This window comes from Harpegnathos saltator, unplaced genomic scaffold (assembly GCF_003227715.2).
Source record: "Harpegnathos saltator strain DR-91 unplaced genomic scaffold, Hsal_v8.6 scaffold180, whole genome shotgun sequence".
NCBI lineage: Eukaryota > Metazoa > Arthropoda > Insecta > Hymenoptera > Formicidae > Harpegnathos > Harpegnathos saltator.
The window spans coordinates 198748-217192 of record NW_020229962.1 but is presented as its reverse complement, the minus strand read 5'-3'; the positions used below and the strand labels follow the sequence as shown (position 1 = coordinate 217192).

The following is an 18445-nucleotide window of genomic DNA, read 5'->3' as shown; positions in this document are numbered from 1 at the left end:
CAGAATGATATATGGGCTGGGAACACGGTTAGCGCGATACAGTTAGTAAATTATAATAAAAGAATTTGCTCATAATTTGTTAAGTATTGCATTTACAGATGAGCTCTAGCACACAGCTTATTCTCTTAGACAGAACCGAATATTTGCTCTGTGTAAATGGTTCTTATAAAATAGAACAAAAATAAGGTAAAAATATAATAAAGTTATTAAGATACTTTGTAGTATATCTTACATAAACTATTTTAATTAATTCAAAATTTAGAACACGGATGTATGGCGTAAATTTTTGAAACCCTTTTTCTGTTTAGTATCTTCGGTTAATATGTGATATTGTTCATATGGCCAGCCCAATCTTGAAAAGAAAGAAATTCGTTGAAAATGTGACTTAGAAACATTTTTCATTGTTTAGTTAATTATAACATTTTTTTGATAGGTATTTGTATAATTCTTGAGCTTGTCTATATATATATATATATATATATATATATATATATATATATATATATATAAAGTCCTAAATTTCTCTTCTGAGTTGAGATCTTTCTTGTACCGCGATGCATTGATTTTTAAGATTCTTTTTAATATGTATAAGATGAATAAGATTCAAATGCGATGAATTAATTGTCAATTGTATGATCTATCGAACAATTTTATGCAGATTATATTTTGTAAATAAGACGGTGTATAATCCATTTAGGACAATTTAACGTTATAAAAATGAATCTTTATATCCTGATAGCCATATCAGTAAGTATGCGCTTATAATATCTTAATTATATTATAGTTCTTATTATAGAGCAGTAATTAGTCCTAATAGCGTATGATATTTATTTTGATGAAAGCGAGCTTTTTTATATACATGTTTATGCATACACAAGAATGTTTACATAATGCTGTATCAAAAAAAATTTTTTGTAGTAAAAATAAGTGCACCCATTAACAGAGATGCCTTGAAAGCTTTTAAATTTTATTTCCTAAAAAAAGGTAAAGTAAACAATTATAATGAGACATGTAATAGTATTATGCATCGCGGTACCCATAATAGTCGAATTTACAACTTTAGATTTCTGACTATATTGTAACTAGATTAACGGAACTTCGATTTTGCTGGCTACTATTACATATGCAATCCTCTCCCATTTCCAATTAAGGAATAAATCCATCGGCGGTATAATTTTTTAGATACTAGTAATAACATTTTACACGAAAAATTAGTTTTCACACGATCTTTTGCAATCTAATCGACTTGATGCATTTTACAAGATGTTTACAAAATTCATTTAAGCTTTGATTTAAATTAATAAAATAAGGAAAAGATAAACTCAATTGCCCGCCATTTTTTAAACATCCAGTGTATATAACATTTTCATGCAGTAAAAGTTTAACGCATGACATAAATATATAGAGCATTCCAAAACTTGTTTTTTTTTTCTTTTTTAAGACTACCTTTTCGAGAGTATAAATAATAGATGCCTAAGAATAACAATAGCTTTCGGATATATATATATTAATTGAACAATATATAAATTTCTGAGTAAATTAATAGTCTTAAAAATGCAAGCAAGTAAACTCTAAAAGCACTTTAATTTGAGATATACTTACACAAATATTTATATTGTGTGAGGTAATACGATGTAATATGTATAAAAGATCGCATCCAAGGAATAAATTTTTTTTAATCTGGAAAAACTATCATTGTCAAAAAATTAACAGGAACAAGATGCATAATTTTTTGGATACTCTATATATACGGCGGTAAAACACAGCGTCAAATGTATTTTCATGGGTCTACGCATATATATGTATGCACGTGTATATATGAATGAAGATAATCATTTGTGATCACGACGATTATAATTAATAATATGTATAATTCTATCAAAATATGTTAATGGTAAATATAATTATAAATAATATCATTGTTATATTATTGTTGCTGCTATTACCACTATTATGATTGCTGCATCTACTATCATATAGCAAATATTCTATTTCATCACTCAATCTATATATAGTAGGAAAAATAAGCCAATTGAGTTAATCCCATTAGAAACTACGAAAGTGAAATAAATATATTTGAATATTTACAAATCTTTTGCCACTTATAGTATTTCTCATTGTATATATACCCATATAGCAAAATATATCCTTTGGTCATTTTGAATATTTTTAGGATGTCCTAGGACACTCTGCAAGCATTTTGAACGTGTTCAGGATTATACTGAAATGCTTCTGCTATTTAAGTGGTATGTATATACATGTAATCAAGCAAGAAATCCTCTATACAGGGTGTTCATTTGAAAACTTTCCAGCTAATTATCTAATAAGCTATTATAAATAGCTTATTAGCATAAATAGCTAATAAAACTATGAAAGATATTAAAAGAAGCTAAATCACGTGTTCTATGATTTTGAAGGGAAAAGAGAATGGCATTATCAGTTTTTTACTTGGAGGGCATTTTCAAGGTCAGTTGAATTTAATAATTTTGAAATTTCCAAAGGTCGATAAGTTAACAAAATTATAGTATGTACTATTATACTATAGTAGGCACTATTATAGTAATATATTCTTGATAGTAAATAAAGTAAAACAGTCTAATATTATTTTTTCTTTCGACAAATAGTTAGCGAGATATCTTAAGTCAAATGTTGAAAAAGTTACCAAGTTTTCCTTAAATATTTTAAAAAAATATTAGGCAAAAAAATGTTTCAGATAAAAGTTGTTAAAATTAATTGGTAGAAAAAGATATAATAAAAAATTGGGCTTTCTATTTAAAAAAATTAAGTTGACCTTCAACCTTGAAAATGCCCTTCAAATAAAAAACTGATAATGCCATTCTCTTTCCCTTTCGAAATTGTAGAACGCGTGTTTTAGCTTTTTTTAATATTTTTCATAGTTTTCGAGATAATTAGCTGGAAAGTTTTCAAATAAACACCTTGTATATAAACTATTTTAATTTAAACGCCGATTTTATCCTTAAAATGGCTGTAGATCATCACATTCATTCAATAAATGGCTGTGCGCTGGAAAACCCCAGGCTGACGTCAACCCCTTGGCTGTAGATCATGTGATCGAGATTACTATTGGTCTGTTCTTTTTAGCTGCACTGTGGAACTAGTGCAATAAGTGAGACAATGATATTTTTTCTCACTTCAACTTATTGCACCAGTTTAGTAGTGCAGCTAAAAAGAACAGACTAAAGGTCATTCTACAATACGTGTCGTAAGTTGTAAGCCATAAGAATTGACCAATTATAGCCGATTATTTTTGTAATAATCGACTGTGATTCGCCAATTCTTACGGCTTATAACTTATGACACGTATTGTAGAATGATCTTAAAAGGCTGCGTTCCGATATTCACTACCAGCACTGATAATCTATAGTATACGTGATACAAACTATGTATTTTCAGTACTGGCAGTGAATATCTGAACGCAGCCAGGATCAAATCGCGAATTGACTTTAGTGGCTTCATATAAAGGCTCGTCTACAATAGCTGTAAGAGTAAGGCTGTAAGGCTGTAACGTAAGCTGTCAGCGAATGAAAATATTTCATTTCGTGTTTTGCAACCTTACAGCCTTACTCTTACAGCTAATGTAGACGAGCCTTAACAAGAATACGAAGCAGCGCTTCTATGCGGGACCCAAGGGACTTGGAGGTAGTTGAAAAGCGATGATAATCTCGTCGGTGGTGATGTCTTTCTAATGGATAAAACAGAATGAAAAATCCGATAATAGTTGAGATAGTGGCCGTTATTAGATACTGGAGGCGTCGTTCGTAGATGTTTTACTGCAAAAAGAAATAAGCTGGTAGTCCATGGTTATGGAGGCTGCATTCCGAAATTCACTGCCAGTACTGAAAATACATAGGTTATGTCACGTATACTATACAATTTCAGTGCTGACAGTGAATATCAGAACGTAGCCATATAGCAGAGAGAAACCTGAGAGCGGCCAACACATTTTCTGCGACATCGACTTTCCGCACTGGGAAAGGACGCCATCTGCATCCATTTTGAGAGAGGAACTACGATGCTACATCCACTTTCAGGTCTCGGTGGTAAAATCTGCATGTGGTGGAAGTTCGTGCTACATCCATTTTCAGGAGGTTTATGTCCGTGCTGCAACCACCATCTCTTGCCATCTCTATACCAGACTATGCCCGGAAGTCTAAAAAGAACGGCGGGAGGGAGGGCGAGAGCAGAAAAAATAAAACGTATTAAATGTTAAATCTTCGAATACATGTTGCCGTATCAAAGTTTCCTCTATAATAAACGATTTGACATGTCTGGAGACGCATGATGTATCGCATGATGCCCGCGTCCCGCTCCCTTCGTCCTGCTTCTAAATTCAGCATCCCGTCCGGATATTCGCTCGTGGCACTGACAGTGGCCGTCGGTGAGCATTCGATCCGCTCGGAGGAGCACGTGTTAATTAACGCGACGAGACTCCGATTATAAATATCTCGCGAGTCGACGAAATATTTAAACTTTAAAAAAAAACATCAAAGAAAATCACGTTGATGTTGTCATGGGTGAAATCTCACTCTGGTATATATTTTTTTATTTTCGAAATAAAGAAGCCAAATGAATGCAATTAAATGTTATTTATCATCATTGAATATTAGATGAAAAGTAGAAGAGTTATTGTCCGCAGCGGATAATCTCCCTGTATAAAATGTCGAACTGAAATATATTAAAAAGTATTGACATTTTGAATATTGACATCTGAATTCTGCTTTCTGATCCGAAGAAAGGAACTAAAAAGTATTAGTTCTCATTAAATTTCACCGCGCTAAATGCGAGATGTCAGTGGTGAATGCTTCGCATTAAAAAGGATTCAATTAATTTCAAATATGCCTTGTATTCAATCGCAATCGATAATTTTCAAATGCAGACTTTCGTATTGAAAAGTATTCACTTCTCCTAATTGTTTTCGGATTCAGAGGCATACAAGATTGCCCTCTCGCTCCCGCACTTGCTCAAAGCAATGTGCGGGAGCGAGGATGTTTGGGGAGCGGCGGCCTCTTTTTGCCGGGTCGTCATGTCCCGCAAGGAGGCCGCTGAGCGGGAGCGCCGCCCAGGAGTCCGTCGCAGGGAGCGACGGAGGGGGCGGCGCTCCCCAGGGGTGGGAAGCGGGCCCGAGGTGGTGCCGGCCGAGGAGGAGAGGCCACCGGCTAGTTGGAGGTCGCCTCGAGCACGCCTTCGACGTACCGATGGGGGTGGATGGGAGAGGGGGTAAGCCCTCTCGTCCACCCCGGGCGTCGGTGATGGCAGGGAGAAGAGGAGCGAGGACCGATTGGGGCCGGGGCTCGCACCCTTGCCCCCCTACTCACCCAGTAAGGAAGGGGGAAAGCGGGGACGAGGAGAGAGGGCGGGTGTCCTCTCTCTCCTAATTAGCACCGAAAGGCCAACCCGGACAACCGGCCGGGGCACCGCGCCCTTGACTCCCAGTCTGGGAGGGGCGCGGTACTTAGGCGTGGGGCTCCATGAGAGCTCTGGGGCCAGGGTATCGGGGAGGGAATGCAGACGTAGTTCCCCTGACTCTCCCCACCACGGTCCGAGCGGTAGGCATTCCGCAGGGGTTTTAGTCAGTAGAAGTCCGACATAACCCCCGCCCTCCCCAAGGGGCAAGGGTATCCATGAGGATTTCCCCTGCGTGACCAAAAAAAGGCATACAAGATTTTCAAATTCTATTCCCCGTCGCATTGAAAAGTATTGGCCCGCGATCCAATCTGAGATTTCCGCAAAGCAGATTCACGACAAAATCTCGTGAATGCGAAACAATACTTTTAAATACGACATTTTATACAGGACTAATATTTAATAAGAACGAGACAAAATTCGCATGGGATGAAATTCCTTTCTTTAACGCTACCATGATCTTTAATTATTCTCCGAAAACGGCGTCACAACAACTTTGACACTCTGTTCAATTAGTTGCTAACACATTTTTAGATCGTACACATTCCTCTTTAATTAACATAAAGCTAACAAATGTCCGATGTTTCGACAGAGTAATTTTCTTTATTTTCAGTAATCAATAAATAAAGTGCATCAATGTCGCATACAGTTGAAAGGCCTCCTAGCATTCCCTTCGTCGTTTTAAGAAAAGAAGAGACGCTCAAGGGCAAGTCTCTCTTACTTCAACCGCCGCCGAGGCCCGCAATATTTACATCGCGCCGATTGTGTTGATCGGCTCGCGAGCGACGATACTTTTTGCCCTTCGTATTACAATACTCGCGCACCTCGTGTATTCGATCTCATTCCATCAACAGCAGCCGTGCGCGATGCGCTCGTCACTTCCGTCTCGTGTAATTGAAAGAAATGTATCTCGTCGGTCCTCGAGGTACTCAATCGGCATCGCGTTGATTAACCACACGGTCGAATCGCGAGTACCGACATTAGAAGCGTGAGCGAGTGAAATCCGAAGGACTCCAGCAGCCGGAAAGCAGGACGCCGGCAGCAATATGTCACGTTTCCAGGTATGTGGAATCATTTATTGTGCGGGAGGTCTCCGATAACGAGAGCGGACGTTTGACGAATTTTCCGGGAATAAGAAGTCGGAATTTCGCGCTCGGCATTCACAATCCGTCATCATCCGACTAGTAATCATGACTTTATGAATCTGCAATTACTCTCGTCAATCTCTGTCTGTCTAATTATTTATTACGTTGTTGTATACAAGAGATATTGATCCAGACAGAGACGGATAACGGTCCATGAACGCGGATCTCTAATTCATCATGTTCTCAATCAAACATTCTGAATAATTCTCAAATGTGTGAGTATACCGGTCTTGTGTAGAATATTCAACGTCATACCGCCTCTTAGACTGCGACCTTTTTTGTTTTCGGTCAGCACTTCTTTCAAGTCTGTTTACTCTCGTTACAGGATCTAAATTTAAATGTCCATTCATAAAAGAGTATTTTCGAGAGTACATAACTGTTGTCTCCGCTTCTTGTTGTCATTTTTTTTCGTCAGTTCCTTCAAGAGCTCCTATCTAGACATTCAATGTCAATGAAGAAAAAAAATCGTAGTGAATATTCTCCACTCATCCCGACCAAACATTCTTTCTTTACCGCAGCTTACCAACCAAGAACGCTAAATTTTTGTTCCAGACGTTGCAGGAAGCAAGTCCGGCAGACGCGGATGCCGCACCGGAGGATCCGGTTCGGGCAAAGCAGGGTCGGCCGGAAGGTAAAGTTTACAAGTTTCCTACACATCTGTTCAACTTTTTACGATCTTTGCCTTTGTAACTTGTTCCTCATCAGCTCTCTTGAAAGCTTCAAGTCCCATTTAAATTTTCAATGTTGGAACAAAAATATAAAGATAAAAATTCCGTATCAAAATATATCCGTATTTTCGATTGGTCCCGATCAAAGATATTCTCTCTCTACCACAGGTTATCAACAGGGAAAATTATTTTTCTGTTTCAGTTGTTGCGGAAAGCAACAGCAATCCGGTGGACGCGGATGCCGCACCGGAGGATCCGGTTCGGGCGAAGCAGAGTCGGCTTGAAGGTAAGTTTACAAGTTTCCTATAGTCCTCTGTTTGACCCTTGGCGATCTAGAGCTGGGATATAATTTCCGGCTCGACTTGAATTACGATCGCAGAGGGTAAACTACTCTTTTACTCGCCCGCACTCGTTGGTCAAATCTGATGAGCAAATGTGAACTTTTTGTTACAGAGTTGAAGCGGAACGTGGCCGGCTCTGACTGCAAGTCGTTTCGGTGAGTCAAAATGAAAAGAGAAACAAAATTCTGCATGACGGATGTGGGACTAAAAAATATCGTTCGAGTCAATGCGAATTGCAAATAGATTCTTGCTTATGTGTATTTGTGACGTTGAATAAAATACATTGCTCGAAACAATCAGGGAATTACTTGACCGATAGCCTGTATTACATACGAGATTTAAAATACTGAATGATGCTCTTTTGATGTTCAGTCATCTGAATAAGAGATATTCTTATGTACAAAAGCGATACCGTCATCAGTTGCTTTATTTTTATTTTTCAAGCGGGCCGCAGAATTATTTAACGATTTAATTATTTGACAATATTCAATTGTCCGTGTAAAATATATTCATACGCATAAATGCCGATACCGTTGGCTCCTTTTCTTTTATTTGCAAAACAGGCTGTAGAATTATTTGGTAATATTGTCCATTCATCACGATCTCTATTGTCTCGAGTAGCGTATAATGCGCGCAGATATTGCGCCAGCGCACGCCGAGCTTGAGGTATCCTCGCTCGCGTGCCTTTGAATATCACGACTGCGGTTATCAAAATACGCGTTTTTACCTGCGCTGCTAACAAAGAAGGCTTAAATTCTCATTTCGCCAAAGTATCGCGAACGTAAGCTTCGTCATAACGGAGCTATCATGCGTGAAAACTTTCCCCCGCTCCTCTTTCCTTGCGCTCCCTAGGGGCGATCGGTTTCTGATTGTCTAATCTTTCCTCGCGTCGCGAATATTTCACTCGTAGATATCGATACTCCCACGTTTTTGCGACTTTTCAGACGCAATCGCGAAAAGCGCCGTAAAAATCCGTTGAACGAGTCAATAAATTTTCACACGGTTCTTGCTCCTCGTCGATCGAGTTTATAGAGTCCGTTTCGCAGCGTGCAAAAAGTTTCCACCGATGGCGAGTAAAACGTTCGTTAATTGACGCAAATATCGCCGTTCTAATACCGCGTATCGACCGCATCGCGGAAGTGTGATGAAAGTGTAGCAATCAACGTGGGACGTGCTGCAAGATGCATGTTGCGCGACATGGAGAGCGGCAGCGGACATGGCCGAACATTGGTGGATCTGGTTGGATGCAACAGGACATCATCAATATCATCATCGGTGAGTGTCTGACTCAATGCTCGCAGAAAGCCCTTTTATTATTACATTGTGCATGCTGCAAATTTGCATTGACTCTTGTAACGAAAAATACATTCCATGAATTATTGCCATTTGTTATTGCCACATATTGTTGCCACATATTGTTGCCATATATTGTTGCTGTATATTATTACCATATATTATTGCTATATATTGCCATGTATTCTCGCCATATATTATGGCTACTTGAAATCGCGCGAGCAATCGAGAAAACTGAATGTACCGGTAATCGCAAAGGCGCGGCAGGCGTCACAGATGGATGCTAGCAGCCCGTCTCAGGGTTGCTCGATAACAATACTGTTGCTGCAATTTAACCTTAAACAACAGCGGTCTCCGGTCGCAAGAAACTTTCTATCCCCGACTAACCCTTCGAATGGAATGTTCCCGAGAAGCGCTCTAGAGATAAATGCTAGTTATAAGCGAACTTGATCGATAGTAAATTTAACCTACGATATCTCCTAAACGACGCAAGATACAGGCACGTTCTTTTCCAACAATATAATCCTGTATCAACCCTGTTCTCGCCCTAAATCTCGACTCCCAATTCTCAGTAAAAGCGGATATATTAACGGTACAAGTTGGGAAACTTTAACCTTCGATATCTCCTAAACGGCTCGAGATACAGGCTTGTTTTTTTTTTGCCAAAATGTAGTCCTGTATTAAACCTAATCTCACCATAAATTTCGACTCTCAATTCCCAGCAGAAGCGGAGATATTGACGGTACAAGTTGAAAAACTTTACCCTTCGATATCTCCTAAACGGCTTGAAATACAGGCCTGTTTGTTTGTCAATGTATAGTCCTGCACAAACTCTATTCTCACCATAAATTTCGACTCTCAATTTCCAGTAGAAGCGGGGATATCCACGGTACAAGTTGGAAAACTTTAACCATCGATATCTCCTAAACGGCTAGAGATACAGGCCTGTTTTTTTTTGTAAGAATATAGTCTTGTATCAACCCTAATCTCAGCATAAATTTCGACTCTCAATTCCCAGTAGAAGCGGAGATATGAACGGTACAAGTTAGAAAACTTTAACCTTCGATTTGTAGGTGAGTCCCCTCGCCTTTCACCATCGGGGTGCTTGTTTTAGGTGAGTACTACGTCCTCGTCGTTGTTCTTGGGTAACGCTAAAAGTAGTTTCTCGGAAAAATTCAACGCTATCTATCACGAATGAAAAAAATTGTTTCCATAAAAACTTCACATAAAATCTAATTCTGCAATGAAAAATGTGGGTTCTCATTTGAGATTTGAACGTTACCACCCACCCTACCCCGAGGAGATGGAGGGGAATAACTGTTATGTTTTTTAAAAATATTTTTAAAAATATTGTACAGGTATTTTTTTATTTTTCAGTCCAATGATCATTTCTGGAGAATTGCAGAAAATCTAATTTTTTGCGATTACAGCGCCATCTATCACGAATAAAAAAAAAGTTTCGGACGAAACTTACGTATTTTGTGGCGTAGAATCCGAATCTGCAATAAAAAATGGGGGTTCCCATTTAAGATTTCAAAGTTGCCCCCCACCCCCACCGCCCGGGAGTGGGGTGGGTGGTCGAGTTTGATATCATTGGATGTCCCCTTTCGAGACGAACAAATTTCATTACCCACTTTTTTTTATCCGACATGTAGTTTTCCAGATATTACGATTTGTCAGGTTAAATGGGACACCCTGTATATAACTATATGAGTAGCTACATGCTACACAGTTAAAGTATGAAACATATGCATGAAGAGTAAGTTAAAATAATTTGATTGCGATATAAATAAGGACTTTGTTACCTTCTTAACTATATATGTAAGTTATATTTTCTATTAGTTGTATGCGAATTTGTACAATCCTTTGTAATATATTGTAATATTTGCATATTGTTGCATATATATGAGTAACATTCTTTATCGAAGAAAAAGTTTATTTTCAGTGAGTAAGAAATCATTAATTGTTGTAATGGAAATTAATGACGAAAACGACTATTAACAAAATGCTGGCATAACTTGTTTTATCAAACGAAAATTATACTGACTTTTATTTTTTTATAACTTTAAAATTATATAAAAACAATATTCTATTAAGCATGAAAATATGACTGTAAATAGACTTAATGATAATTACTATCAAACATTGTATGCAATGTCAAAATATTCAAAATATAATAAAATATGCATGACTTATATATTTTCTAATAGCACTGTCTTCGAATGATGACATTATTCTAACATTTATGCATGCAAAATTCTATATTAAATGCATAAATTATAATTATTTTCAACCGCAACAGCGATAAATCGTAAATAAAACATTAAAATTAAGATAAATAGAAGCGTATTTATTTTTACAAATAAAAATTACATTATGCATGAAAACATACGATGTTATCTTTATATATAATCATTTAATACTAGGACTCCAAAATGCACAAAGATGACACATGTTCTATAATCTCCACAGTGTAGATACCACAAATTGTCAATGATTATTATTAATAGCACAATTCTATAGTATCACATGGAATCCATTTTGAACTTTCCAAAGCATCCCACAAATTATAATCCTGTTCAATTATCTCCCTATTTGCTTTGTCAATGTCAATAGGGATTGAATGTTCTGCCAAAGAAAAAAATATAGAAAGTAGTCAAATATCTAAATAAGCAAGTAATTAAAGATTGTACTATAAGGAAATAACAATATACCAATTAATTCTAATTCATCTTCCTCAGGTTTTTGATCAGATACATAGCTATTATAAGCATCTGATGTTGGTTCGCTTTCGTAGTAACCTTGTTGCCAAGCACTGTAACTATTCCAATATGATGAAGTATCGTAGTAATTATATGCATCTGAATTCATATTTGATGGTGGATAATCAGAAGTTGATTGTGGTGGTGTTGAACTATAAAATATACAGTGCTCATGAATAATGCTGAATAAAGAGTGATATTGAATGAGAATGAGAATTTCTTTTTATATAATATGTACAAAATTATTTACACATATAATATTTATCAAATATTATAAAGGTAATATGTATTATACCCAGATATCTTGTTCCAAGGTCGAGGTACAGCATTGCAAATTTTCAGAGACTTTGTCCCAAGTCCTCTGTAACCATTCATGGTGCTTAAACTATTTTTCTGTTCATCCTCATTTGCAAATCTAACAAAACCATAACCTTTGCTGAATCCAGAACTGTCCAATATGACTTTAGCTGTTCTAATAGAATTGTATTTAGCAGCAAATGCTCTATATAAGGAGTAATCATCAACGTCAGTGGACAAATCTCCTACCCATATGCTAAATTCTCTGTCAGCTGCGGGTTTTCCTGTTGTACTAGCATGATTCAAACGGAATCGTACTGACTACAAGATATCCAGTTAATGATCAACAATACTTCATGCATCGAGCGCCATTTCATCAGTCGGAAAATGTACAAAACAGTATCCAGCAGGTTCACCAGTGTATCTGTTGCGCATAACTTTTACAGTTTGTGGCTGCTCACCCATCTTATGAAATGCATTCATTATGAAGCTCTCGGTCATGTTTATTGTTTCTTCATTTTAAGAACCAATGTTTTTTTTTTTTTTTTTTTTTTTTTTTTTTTTTTTTTTTATCTCTACCATATGTAAATTCTCTGTCAGCTGCGGTTTTCCTGTTGTACTAGCACTGATCAACGAATGTACTACAAGATATCCAGTTAATGATCAACAAACTTACTTCATTCAAGATATATTTGTAAAGATTAATGCAAGATACTTACAGGATTTGATCCAGGTATTACTTTACCATTTAATTTGTGCATAGCATCGAGCGCCATTTCATCAGTCGGAAAATGTACAAAACAGTATCCAGCAGGTTCACCAGTGTATCTGTTGCGCATAACTTTTACAGTTTGTGGCTGCTCACCCATCTTATGAAATGCATTCATTATGAAGCTCTCGGTCATGTATGGCTCCAACTAAAAACAAATGAATTTCAATAATTGCATTTGTAAGTAACCTAATCGTTTTCATCTATCTATCCACTTAATCTGTTAGAAACTATTCACTCACACCACCCATCCACAGTTGACACAATACCATTGGGCCTGACATTGTGTTTTGTACGCGCGACTCTAATATATCTCTTACTCTAGAATGAATTGATGTAAAATTGACAACAAACTGTCTCACAAGAGTAATTCATACAATTCGAATGTAATATATATTTGTAAACAAAAAGGTTACGTACGTACGTACACACACACATACACACACGAGAGGTTACGTTATTAAGAATCCTGCAATTGAACGAAGCGCAAGAATTCCACACTTATCATCAACAGTTCTACTGATGCGCCGGCAATAAGGGGAAAGAGAATTCGGATTGGCTACGGTGCTCTCGATATTCCTTTTCGATGTATCGAGGCAAATCGATTATCGACGAGTGCACCATCTAACAACGCGACGGACGAAGTTCTCGTTGGACAGCGTGTATCAGCTGCTGCGGTGTATATCGCTCTAACGTTCCTGATACGTGTCCGTCCCGTGTGTGGTGTCCGGTGTTTCTGCTAGCCGCAACGCTGGCGTATCACGAATCTATGGGGATTGTCTGTCATCGCGTTTCGCTGGAATCTTTCTGTGTGCTCGCGTAAGGCGCCCGGTGCGCCTTCCCGTCACGAATAAGCATGTGTCGGGCACGACTGTTACTCCACTTTTTGGCTCTTAGCCTCCTCCCCTTCGTCCGTACCGACGAGCACACTCACATCGTGAGTATTGTTACGCGTTGCCGACATGTGTTGTTTCCCGCGAATGTCAGATTACCGCAACCTCACGACATTTAAAGGCCAACGTTGCGCCTTTAAAACACGGTACGCGGCCGTTCCATCTTTTCGCCTCGACATTGCCTCTCTTTCCTCTACTTTCGCTTTCCTCCTGCTCGAGCCTCGTTATCCGCACGGGGAATGACGAGTACATGATGCCGGCGTAATGTGACACGTATCATCGAGTTCCGCACCGTTATCGCCGCACCTAATTACATATTGATGTCGTAATGGGCCAGTTTAGAGCGTGCTCCGTTTAATCCTTCTTTGATTAAATAATTTATATCAATTCATGTGACGTGATGAACAGAAGGTGTCGCAGACATCAGTGATTAGAGGATACGTTGTTTGTTTTCAGTACGAGGACGGCGACGAAGTTGTACTATGGATGAGCACAGTAGGGCCGTATCACAATCGTCAGGAGACGTACTCCTATTATTCCCTACCCTTTTGTACGGGCACCAAGGATGTTATCAATCACTATCATGAGACTCTTTCAGAAGCTCTCCAAGGTATAGAGTTGAAGTTCAGTGGTTTAGATATCGAATTCAAAGGTGGGTACATTTATAATCATTGTATAAACAAATAGTTGTTTAGATACGATTTAACCTATTAGTGATGTAAAAAAATAGAATTATATATGTTTTTAATATATTTCAGAGGATATCTCCAAAACAGAATACTGCCAGACAAGTTTAAATGAAGAAAGCCAAAAGGCTTTTGTATACGCAGTAAAGAATCAGTATTGGTATCAAATGTACATTGACGACTTACCAATATGGGGTAAATGAACTTTGACATTTCACATTACATATATCTGATTGGTAAAATTTTATATTAAAAGGATTCTTTTGTATCATAGGTGTTGTGGGAGAACCTGAAGAAAAAGATGGAATTATTTCCTATCATATCTGGACACATAAAAAGTTTGATATAGGGTACAATGGTAAACAAATAGTGGATGTCAATTTGACCAGTGAAAACAAAGTGAAACTGATTCAGGGTGCACATATTCCTTTTAGCTACGAAGTTAATTGGAAGAAAAGTAATGTCAAATTTGAAGATAGATTTGACAAATATCTGGATCCTAATTTCTTCCAGCACAGAGTATGTACTCCAATGACTGGTATTTAACAGTATTGTAACTTTAATACGCATAAAACAGAGAGAAACATGTAATATCTCATTTAAATCTTAAATTATTCTTTCAGATACATTGGTTCAGCATCTTCAACAGTTTCATGATGGTAATTTTCTTGGTTGGATTAGTATCGATGATTTTGATGCGTACCTTGAGGAAAGATTATGCCAGGTACAGTAGAGACGAAGAAATGGATGACATGGAGAGAGATTTGGGCGACGAGTATGGCTGGAAGCAGGTGCACGGCGACGTATTTAGACCCGCGAGTCACGCCATGCTTTTCTCGGCTCTTATAGGCGCGGGCTACCAGGTGTGTATGTCTGATCTTCCTCTCTATGTTTCAAACCGTTGAAGCGGGAGAGTAAAATCGTCGGGTCTTTTGCACATACGCAGGTCACGGTGGTTGTGCTGAGTGTAATTATTTTCGCTATTCTGGGAGAACTCTACACGGAACGCGGATCGATGCTGTCGACAGCGATATTCGTGTACGCTGCGACGTCGCCTATCAACGGGTACGCGGGTGGTGGGCTGTATGCACGGATGGGCGGACGTGTGTGGATCAAACAGATGATCCTCAGCGCCTTCATGTTGCCGCTGCTGGTATGTGGCACGGCCTTCTTCATCAATTTCATCGCCATGTATTACCATGCCAGCAGGGCGATACCGTTCGGATCCATGGTACGTAAGAGCATCCGCCATCCAAGGATTCACGATCAACGTTCCTTTCCTCTTCGTTGTGTCACGCATTAACACGATTGCTCCTGCCCGCAGGTCGCGGTCACGTGCATCTGCATATTCGTGATCTTACCGCTGACACTGGTAGGTACGATTCTAGGCCGAAATCTCGCCGGAACGCCAGATGCTCCGTGTAGGGTGAACGCAGTGCCACGTCCGATACCCGAGAAGAAGTGGTTCATGGAGCCGTTGGTGATCATTATGCTGGGCGGGATCTTACCTTTCGGCTCGATCTTCATCGAGATGTAGGTTGCTCTAAATTGATCGCTTGAATCGCTCACATGAAAATTGCGCGCACGATTAATCTGGCTGCTTGGCTCTCCCAGGTACTTCATCTTTACCTCGTTCTGGGCGTACAAGATTTACTATGTCTACGGCTTTATGTTACTAGTGTTTGTTATTCTCATGATAGTGACGGTGTGCGTCACTATTGTATGTACATATTTCCTGCTGAACGCCGAAGACTATCGATGGTGAGTTCTCAGTGTCTCTTATTCTCGTCTTTTTTCTTCTCCTTCATCGCCTTGGGTTATACAGCCACCATGTAAATGTATTTTCACAGGCAGTGGACGAGCTTTCTCGCGGCGGCTTCAACGGCCGGTTACGTCTATATCTATTCGTTTTACTATTTCTTCTTCAAAACCAAGTGAGTAAATGTACACTGAACGACGCAATTGCGTCTCAGTCTTAAGACTCGCGATAGCTGCGAGCACAGCTCACAATCGTTGCTTTTTATTCTCGCAGAATGTATGGTCTCTTCCAAACGGCATTTTACTTCGGTTATATGGCGTTATTCAGTTTGGCACTGGGCATCATGTGCGGAACGGTCGGCTACATCGGCACTAACGCTTTCGTGCGGAAGATATATTCCACAGTTAAGATAGATTAAAGAGAGAGGAACACGTCGCCGTCATCATTTGCATCTTGGGTCGCATGTAATTTCCCATGCAGCGCGCTGCTCACTGCTCAGGATGAGGATAACTCGCACTTCTGCCGGTGGCGCGGAGAGAACTCGAGAACTCCCAAGCAGTGAGCATGACGCTCGAGCGCGATTCTCATTTCCCAGCTCATCGTTAACTTACGCGAGCACATCTTCTTTTTTTTCTAGGATGCGGCATCGCGTACGCAATGTTTCATACGCCCTTCGGATGTACTGTATTACTCTTCCAACGAAACTCACGTCGGCGCGCAGATTACGGTCGCAGATGTTCGAACGATGTCTTCGTTTCGCTGTTCGCTCATTTAATTCCTTTCCTTTCGAGTCGCTCTGTCCCGGGGCAAGTAAAAATGTGCTGTAAACGGGTCTTACCCGTCGTACTAGTATGCGCGCAATATCTCGAGAACACACACACACACACACACAAACACACACACACACACACACATATACACAAACACAGTCGTCTGTCAATAATAAAATAATAATTGTAAGAGTGTTAGTCGAAGTCCCATACGAGTCCGAGCGCTTCGTGATCGTGCAAATTTCAGATCGTCGCGCCGCGTGTATTTTGTCATCGCAATATTTTTTATCGGTATACTGGTTGTACTCAAAGTTTCTGTCAAAGCGGCCTCGGCATCTTTAGTTCTCGATGCAGCTCGGCACGCAGTCCAATGGCCCAGTGAGAAAGGATCGAAGCCACGGGAGTGAGTGAAAAATAAACGTTCTCTCCGTTGGACCATCGACTTCGTTCCAAACCGCATCGGGGGAAGGACGTACAAACCGTTTTGTAAGCACGTGTACGCCAGCGGAGTTGACAAATCTGTAATGGTCGACGGTTCGGCATACATATTACGAGTTCCTTCGAGTTTGCACGATCGCGATGGTTTCTCGCGCGTATATAAATAAATATATACCCGGCGCATGTCGCGCCGTATCGCGTTTGGGAACGCCACGTGAAATTGAAGGAACTGTCGTGCGAGAAAATTAACGAGTTTCCACGCTCTCTTGTATGCTTTCTAGCTAAATAAAATTTAGTACGAGCGTTTAAACGCAACGACGTTTACGTTTACACACATATATATATATATATATATATATATATAAAACATAATACGAGGCAAGAGATGAGCTCTTTTTCCAGTTCGAAGGGGCACGAAATAAAACTTTATGCGATATCGAGAGTTCTGATACATGATTCGGAATAAATTAGACGCGATAACGACAATGTATTATAATTTATTAACGGCGTAGTTTTATAAGGCTCTTACGTTGATGTGCGGACTGCGTTTCAGCGTTAACGATGACGAGTACCGCGAGTTTCAAGCCTGCAGCTTCCGTCGTTTCTCGGTGAGAAAAACTCTTAACTTATCGCTGTGCTAGGTGATAGTGCAAAGTAAGAGACAAAAGCCGAGGTGCCACACGTCAGGATCTCCTCCCTCCGTTTGTATGTCCGTTGTGTTACTTTGACGAAGCGCCGTCGTTAAACGAAAGCAAGTCCCGCCGAGTCTGCGTGCGTTCGCTACGAGGACATGCGAGTCCTCGTGTCTCGTGATTCCTTGGCGCCGGCGGACAATCATCCGCGCACGTACGTATGTGTATTAATCGCCGTGAAGAAGTGACGAGTGAATACAGCGTTTGACGATTAAAAGAAGGATTACTTGGATATTCGCGAGAAACACAATGACGAGAGTATTATGTCTCGGAGGTTTTACCGGATGACTATGATGATTGTCGATGGGAGTCTTCGAAAATAAACGATTTGTTGTTAGATGTAGCGGTTCTAAAAAATATATATATATATAATTTCTACGTACAACACACACACAATCGCAGTCTCGTCTCTTTCTCCGTAATTTCATCGGGCTCATCGTCGAGATCATTCCTGCTTTGTACCTTTGAAATCGACGGAGAGATCTTGCACGTCTTACTCCGAAATCCA

At 39.4% G+C, this 18445-nt stretch overlaps 2 protein-coding genes across 8 annotated transcripts; one reads left to right on the top strand and one right to left on the bottom strand.

Moving 5' to 3' along the window:
- Positions 1 to 8835: 8835 nt before the first annotated feature.
- Positions 8836 to 18280, top strand: TM9SF3 (transmembrane 9 superfamily protein member 3). 5 transcript variants are annotated; one of them, XM_011156882.3, is made up of 11 exons: positions 13376 to 13636; positions 14049 to 14244; positions 14351 to 14473; positions 14553 to 14797; positions 14902 to 15141; positions 15225 to 15509; positions 15603 to 15811; positions 15893 to 16039; positions 16129 to 16212; positions 16311 to 16501; positions 16675 to 18280. In XM_011156882.3, exons 1-10 carry the CDS (start codon positions 13556 to 13558, stop codon positions 16453 to 16455), a joined length of 1755 nt encoding a protein of 584 aa, XP_011155184.1. In that variant the 5' UTR covers positions 13376 to 13555; the 3' UTR covers positions 16456 to 16501; positions 16675 to 18280. The 5 variants fall into 5 exon arrangements, with proteins under 5 accessions (XP_025153354.1, XP_025153355.1, XP_011155184.1 ...); XM_025297569.1 differs by lacking the exon at positions 13376 to 13636 and adding an exon at positions 8836 to 8853 and having other exon boundaries at positions 16311 to 18280; XM_025297570.1 differs by lacking the exon at positions 13376 to 13636 and adding an exon at positions 12862 to 12879 and having other exon boundaries at positions 16311 to 18280.
- On the bottom strand, positions 11242 to 13234 carry Secp43 (tRNA Selenocysteine associated protein). 3 transcript variants are annotated; one of them, XM_011156884.3, is made up of 6 exons: positions 13120 to 13234; positions 12942 to 13020; positions 12650 to 12847; positions 11929 to 12251; positions 11586 to 11785; positions 11244 to 11499 (listed from the first exon to the last, which is right to left on the bottom strand). In XM_011156884.3, the coding sequence occupies exons 2-6, from the start codon at positions 12981 to 12983 to the stop codon at positions 11375 to 11377; spliced, it is 888 nt and encodes a 295-aa protein (XP_011155186.1). In that variant the 5' UTR covers positions 12984 to 13020; positions 13120 to 13234; the 3' UTR covers positions 11244 to 11374. The 3 variants fall into 3 exon arrangements, with proteins under 3 accessions (XP_011155188.1, XP_011155186.1, XP_011155185.1); XM_011156883.3 differs by having other exon boundaries at positions 13124 to 13232; XM_011156886.3 differs by lacking the exon at positions 12942 to 13020 and having other exon boundaries at positions 11242 to 11499.
- Positions 18281 to 18445: the final 165 nt, after the last annotated feature.